Source organism: Notothenia rossii (genome assembly GCF_949606895.1).
Source record: "Notothenia rossii genome assembly, chromosome: 5".
Taxonomy (NCBI): Eukaryota; Metazoa; Chordata; class Actinopteri; order Perciformes; family Nototheniidae; genus Notothenia; species Notothenia rossii.
Genome location: NC_136903.1, coordinates 75180755 through 75188270, shown reverse-complemented (window position 1 = coordinate 75188270; position 7516 = coordinate 75180755). Strand labels below are relative to the sequence as shown.

Sequence of the window (7516 nt, the reverse complement as noted above, 5' to 3'; positions counted from 1 at the left end):
TTGACACTCTAACTCTATATTCTACATTTCTTGGCTATTAAATCATCACTCCAAGTCCTTTGCTGGGATTCGTTGCCCTACTGTGACAAATTAATCTATTATTTTCTGTGGTAGCGTCACCGACAGTCCTAGGTGGTTTGAAGAACTGCAGTGATTAATAGCAACATGAATTTTGCAGACACCCTCTACTGGTTTTAAATAGTAACTACTACCGCCTCAAATTGTTCAAGTCATTTCTCTCTTTTCTTCTCTCTGCCACACTCTTTTTTATTTTGCTAAAATGTTGTTTATCCAGTACTGACCACCCAAATCAAAACATGCCATGTTTCTCTCATTATCTCGGCATTACAGAAAATGATTCTCCATCCTCCCAAATTAGGTCAACTGCCCCAACATATTACATCATGGCAAAGCCTCTATCGAGCCCCTCTATTACTTTGATGAATGAAGTCATTTGCACATGTGAAACAACCGTATGATCTTATAATGATTAATAAACTATATGAACACATTTGAATCGCATTGCTTCAGTTGACACCCACAGTACAAGCAATGTGCACTTCTGTGTAATTTATTTTAACACTGACTGCCAGAGTAAGTCTTTACTTTACTTTTCAATAATCAATATGAGGTCTACTAGCATTTGCACCTCAGGAGATGTTTCCTCCTGTTTCCACAGGAACTGCAGAGGTTCCCATCTGCTCTAGCGGAATCGTGTTGGATTGAATATTATTGCTATTGACACCTTTCAGTTCTCAGGGGAAAATTTGTTTTGATGCACAATTCCAGAAGTCAAATTCAAACCCTGAATCCCTGAGTCAAATTATGAGCACATTCAATATCTAAGACTTACTTGGCTGCGACAAAACTCACAATACTTTGCAACGTCTACTATTTTCTCACTGATTGTCTTCCCACCCTCTATCAGCATAAATCTTGAATGCAATCCTTTTTGGCAGTCGACTTCCCACAGCACATGAATGCATCACACAGGCAGGCAGACTTTTTTTTAGATCAATCCATGCATCACACTAACATAACTTAGGCAAATACAATGAGATGTAATGCTTTTTGTAATGGATTAGGTCGTCAGTAATACTATAAAGAAATGAAATGGAACAAGTGTTCGCCAACAAAAACACATACAAAATGGATGGCAGCAATCCCAAATATTTTTGATTTCAGTATATCAGCTAAAAGCAGGGATAGTCCCCTTAATCTCTGAATCAAAACCCAGGAGTTGCCATAGATTTGATCAGCTTGGCTATATGAATTCATCATGAAGTGCCTTTTCAGACCTTGAGCCTATTATTGCTTTGAGTTGGCTTCAAAAAAATATTTTTTTCCAATATATCCTGACCTACATTTTTCCTCAATTGTCTAACATTAAAAAATACAGAACAACGTTGTTAAGGAAAATCATGATTTTGTACGTGGAGTGCATTCTACTTCTCTGGCATTTTTCGTGGCAACTAAAAAAAAAGGAAAAACAAAAGCTGGTATTGACCTGCTAGAGGCTATTGAACATCCTTCAGAGTGCTCCCTCTTTAATGCTTGTCCTGCACCTGGCTGACAGACACTTGTGTCACTGTCCTAAGGCATTAAGGCAGAGTGGATTCACTGCAGAAACATGACACATTGATGTGAAGAACTACACGACAGACCAACAAAGGATAAAACTAAATGGATAGAGTAATAATGATAAAAATAGCTTTTGATTAAATTATGTAAGAGATTGAGAATCAAATAAATTATATATGGTCATAGCCTGAATTGCATTACATAATTGATGCACAGAGTCGTACATTATGTAGCATCTGTCAACATCTGAAATGGGTTTGAAAAAATAATACAAGTGTGATTCTTAAACCACTTAAGGGCAAAGAGGAAGGAGATGCCCTTGGGGACAATGCTGGTGTCATGGCTGAACTCGCATGAATCATGTATATTGCAGCTTTTCTTTTCTTTTTTAATCTGAAGCACAATTTAACTGTCAGAGGAAGTGTCAGAATGCCCTTAGGGTCTTAAACCCCAAAGGGTGATAAAAGATTAGAATGTCAAATGTCACAGCACACTTTACAAATGTCTCATGAAACTACTAGAAACACTACGGAGAACTGGTGGTGTTTTAGGGTCTTGGCATGAAGCTCTGCGTGAGGATTTTAAGACAGAAAGAAATAACGGTCTTGACTAATTTTCCCTACAAATGTTATAGCTTTTATGTATTGGCAACTATCAGAGAGAGAAAAGCTGCGGCTCTGAATGAAAAATAATGACTCAGACCAAATGAACACAGTATCACCAAGTGCATTTATTAGATTCCCTGTTTTGGTTGCAATGAATGCAACTTACTGCTGTATTTATAATGTTTCTGTTCCCTTATTTTATACAACCCACAGCGCACTGCATGCATGGAGGCTCATGAAGTGTCCCTGTTCAGTAAATTGAGTTTCAACAGGGGCTGAGATGCAGCCGCACAATGAGATTCCAAGTACAAACACTCATCTGATGAAGATCTTTGAATTTTTAATGTTCTCAAGATAATTTGTCATGTAGAGTATGTCACGCAACTGGTTTATTGTTTTTTTAATGCAATTTATTGGAAATAAAACATTGAGGAACACTTACATCCTTTTTATTAAAGCTACAAGCCTGGATCCTGTCATGGGTGATATCAAATCAGCTGCAGGGCAATGTTTGGACACATCACAGAGCCTTGTGCCTTATTGCTTGAATTATGACCACAAATGCTACCATGGCTTTTTAGATTAAGACTGTCTATTACTTCAGTTTACACTGAGTGCTGCTTGTCCGCTTTTTTTGAGGACGCCTAATTCTACTGCCATAAAGTAATTTGCGGTAACAGTAAGGTGACATCTTTAAATTGCTTGTTCATTTTTTCCCCAAGCAGTCCAAACCCCAAGGTTACTCAATTGACTATCATACAAGACACATAAGAGGAGCAAATCCTCACAACTGAGCCGCTGTAACCACATGATGTTTAGCATTTTACTTGGAACAATACTTAACCCTTGGATGCATAAGGGTCTTTTTTGACCCGGTGAGGTGGTTTTGTATCTAATTACATTTTTTTATAATTTCATATTCCAGCTATCAAACTTGATCAGCCGGCATGGATTGATGGGGGGTGGGCTATGAGTAGACAAGAGGAGAAGAGATGAGTTTTGAAAAGGGACTGGAATACTGCGAGGGTCTCAGAATAGTGAAGATCTTTGCATCAATATGTTCAAAACGTTATTTTTCAAAATGTAAAAAAAGAATTATAAATAGTGACATATTTAATATAAAATATTTCTAGTGTGAACCAAAATATAATACTAACTATTATACAAGTGATTTTTCTTAACCAAAATGACAAAAATTGTCACTTGTGCATCTAAGGGTAAACAATTAATTGATCTTCACATAGTTGCAGATAGATTCTCTGTCCATCGACTAAAAGCAAGCAAGTCGAGTTTAAATAATGGTTATAATGTCAAAATGAAATTGGATTAAAGCATTGTAAGACTGATTTATGCTCTACTATATTGGTACATTATAACTAATATGATAACTGTGGTGAATTGCATTATGTGTTATGTTCATATTGGTGACATATTATTGTATCTCTACACATAAGGGTATCACAGAAACATTATTTGGAGTCTGCATGATTAACCAAAGGGCCGCCTTGTCATGTTACCTGACAGACCAAGGCAGAAAACAAAAGTGAAAAGGATTCAGAAACTAGTGTTAAGGTTAATTGCATGTGATCAGTCAGAATACAGTCAGGTCTGGAGCATTGTCAACCATGCGAATGTTTTGCAGTGTGTATGGAGGTAGCAATGATGCCCATGAGGATGTGAGGGCTTTGACAAGGTAGGCTTTTTGGAGAGGAAGCAGATGGCCCACATTAAAAGCAAAGGGCCCTTGTGACTGTCTTCAATGGCCCTGCAGAGAACTGGGTAATTAAATGAGAAATTTAATCAGATTCCTCAAATTAAATGTCCAGCTGGATAGTTCTGCAAGAACACCACTGACTACACATTTACCTAAGGGAGTGTCACCGGTGGATGCATAATTCTCCAATCAGCCCACACTCATACTCGATGATATTCCAGGTGATGATTACTGCTAAAGTATTCCATTCACAGTTCTGCCAGCAGGAGGCAAAGGGACATCACTGTGTGGCCACAGGAGGGTCGTTTTAATAATGGGGCCTGGGAGGAAGCAACAAAACAACGTGATGACTGGATGGGGGTTGGAATCAGTGGATTTAGAAGGGAGACCATTTTTCTCTTTTCTCCTTTTGAAACAGGCTTCAATCCCCTGCAGATTCTGAAATGGCATCAATGCCATTTCAGATCATTCCTAGCATTCGGTGCCATTTAGGTCCCCACCACATTATATCATATATTTTGTATTTAAAAAGGTCTAATGCTTATTTTTTTAAAGCTTGGTTTTAAATGTTTATACCCTCTACCATAAAACAACAATGTTTTTTAGCCAGGATATTAAAAATTCTAAATAATTACTCTGATTTTAGCACAAGTAGGCCAAATTGCTGTGTCCCCAATCATGTTTGCTCAACTTCTGTAACAGATATACAAAAATAAATCAAAGAAATACAAACAAATTCTACATTTTTGTGAGTGTTGTATGACCCTTTTGCTAATTATCCTCACCAAATTGAAATTGTTGTTTTTAATTCATTTGTATTGAAAATAAAGTGTGTGTCCCGTTTGAATGTCCCCCCTGTTACTCTGATTTGAATCCCTCTGGACACGCCCCTTTACTATTCTACTTTTTGTATGACTCAAGAAGAAGAAAGATACATTTTGAGTGGGAAATAATCTTAAAGAAGCAGAGTGAATGCATTCTTCCTTCAACGTTTTTCTAATGTTTTAAAGAACTTAGCTATTGCGGTAAAGCATAAAATGTCCACCCTGTTATGCTCATTTTTAGTGGAACTGATCATTTGTTTTACATTTAGAAAATATGGTGAATATATCTATCAAATATATGTTTCTGTTGTCACCAAGTGCTAGCTTGATTATCATCACACATGTAGCAATAGCCAGGTTTAGCCTAAAATGTCCACCTTGTTAGCGTCCACCCTGTTACTATTTTTCACAGTAACAGGGTGCACACACAGTAACTGGGGATGGTAAAAAAAAAAAAAATGTAAGCATAATATCCTGAGCTTGACCAAAATATTTTTCTTATACTTTAACAAGCCATCATTCAGATTAAATAAAAAAAACACATGGAAAATTATGTTTTTTATTTTTGAATACCCTAGCTGAAATGGCACCGAATGATAGGAATGACCCGTTGACAGTTTTTTCATCATGTTTGATGCAACACGTTTGATGCAACATTTAAAAGAGCCAGCACAATCCAGATCTGGACTTTGGTAACTTCAAAATCTGACACGAGCCACTGATTTCTGGAGTCTTCCTTATCTATAGACAGAAACCAGACTCTGGGTCCGTTCTGACTCATTTTGCATTCAGCAAATCCAAGAACCGCCTCCCCTCCCTCCCTCCCCCGCCCCTTCCCTCCGCTGCCCCCCCCTTCCCTCCGCTGCCCCCGCCCCGCTGGCTCCCTCTCACACGCAGCCTGTCCTGTAGGATGGGACCAGCAGCCAGATATCCATGCAAGCCTGACCGCTAGTTCACTTCCTGGATGGAAGAATGGGACATTTCCAGCTCCACTTTTCGTCGTATTGTGCATTGCCCTTCGTCACGCTGACGCCGCGGATAATCACTTAATAATGATCACGTGTAATCGATATTATTCGACCACTTTTTCCTGTAGTTTAAGACAGCGATCGATCGCCGATTGACCCCTCCACACTACGGGAATGTCGCTATCTGTAATCACGCTGCAGGCACGGTGGAGTCCGACACATTTTGAACTGTTTATGCACGGGCGTAGTGTGCTTTCCGTTGTGTTCCTCGAAGCTAAAAACAGCATCTGCTCGGACTGGAGGCGAATAAATTTGTCATTTTAAAGAAAGCAGTGACTGCAGACGAAGCGCTAACAATTACTTTGATGCTCTGCCTTCGTGGCTGCTGTGCCAACTTCGTTTCTGCTTTGGCTGTGTGTGTGTGATTTTTTTTTTTCTTCTTGAAGAACAGAAAAAACTCAAAAACTTTGTCACCCGTTGCTTTCTTGTTGCTCTCGATGAGTAGTCTAACATGCGGAGAATACGGGAACCAAGTTACTGGTGGATTTTATCCTTAATGCTTTTAACCTTGCCCAAACACAAAGACTGTCATCCTGGTAAGTACATGCACCACGGGTTAGCTTTCATGTATGTAGCCTAACTACTGAGAGTCCACCGTGTTGAATTTGTCTCCTGTAATAATGAAGGGTAAACGCGACTTTTGGTTGTCGACTAAATGCATTTTCCAGTGGCAGTACGGTTATAAGGCCGAGCTGAGTTACGCTACGGCGGAGTCGTTTAGCCTCCGTGATTTGTGTGCATGTTATTGATTAGGCAGCTGGACTATGGCGCAAACTATCCTCTGCTTATAGGCTAAACACAGTCCTGCTAAACAACTCCGCTTTGACTCTGAGGTTTACATGTTAGCCACAACACACTGGTTATTCAAACAACATGGTGTCTCAATAATTAATCCATTTTAGGAAATGTAGCTAATTTATAACATTCCTGCCAGTGTTCACATGCGATTGCATGACTTTATACCATGTGGAATTAGCAACATGTCTCTGTCTGCTTAAACCTGTAATTTTGTTGTGGTATTTACAAGGAGTCCCCAAGTGTTATTATAGGCTTTCTGTAGTTGTGGTCTTGGTTTACATAGAGATAAAATCATAAGTGTCTGCTTGCTGTCATGTGCGTAGGTAGAAACGAGGATGAGGGCGATAGTTAGCGCTGTTGGCTCGTGGATGGATGTGCAAGTATGAAGGGCGATTAATGCCACGGGAGCACAGATAGTCCCGGAATATCTGCCTCAATATCAGGATTGTTGTTAAAATCACATTTGTGACCTATCAGACATAGTGCTACAGATATTGAACTGTAACATATTGATGAGTTGGTTGAACATTAACAAGTATTAGTAGTGTATAGCCAGCATTTAAAATTGGTGGGCACCAGGCAGCTATCCAAATGTGTGACTTTCCCTCTGGTTTTTAGAAAAGGTCATATTTTCACAGGTGTTACCATCACTGCCAACATCGATAATGGCTATGACAACATAGTGTAAAAAGTTTCGACAAATATGTAGCCTACAATTTCCAGGAGGTCAAAGAAGATGGTGCAATACAGGGCAATTTCCCCCTTCAAATAGTGTGTCCCAAAGATAAACATTAATATAAGGCCATGGTTAACCTCACACTGATGTCTGGTGTAGGGCCAAGTGTAAGAGCCAATATTGTGTTATTAAACACACACTGTGACATCAATACTGCTTTAAAAGGTTAAAAAAAGACAAATCAGAATATGTAAACCTTTACAAAGTCCAAAGTCAGTCAGATGGGGACT

At 39.0% G+C, this 7516-nt stretch overlaps 1 protein-coding gene across 2 annotated transcripts in view; it reads left to right on the top strand.

Moving 5' to 3' along the window:
• Window positions 1-5620: 5620 nt before the first annotated feature.
• Window positions 5621-7516, top strand: part of ca16b (carbonic anhydrase XVI b) — a 111341-nt gene continuing 109445 nt past the window's right edge. For both annotated transcript variants that reach the window (XM_079682167.1, XM_079682166.1), the window contains exon 1: window positions 5621-6288. In XM_079682167.1, coding sequence (XP_079538293.1) covers window positions 6204-6288 — 85 coding nt within the window. In that variant the 5' untranslated portion in view covers window positions 5621-6203. The remainder of the gene's footprint in view (window positions 6289-7516) is intronic.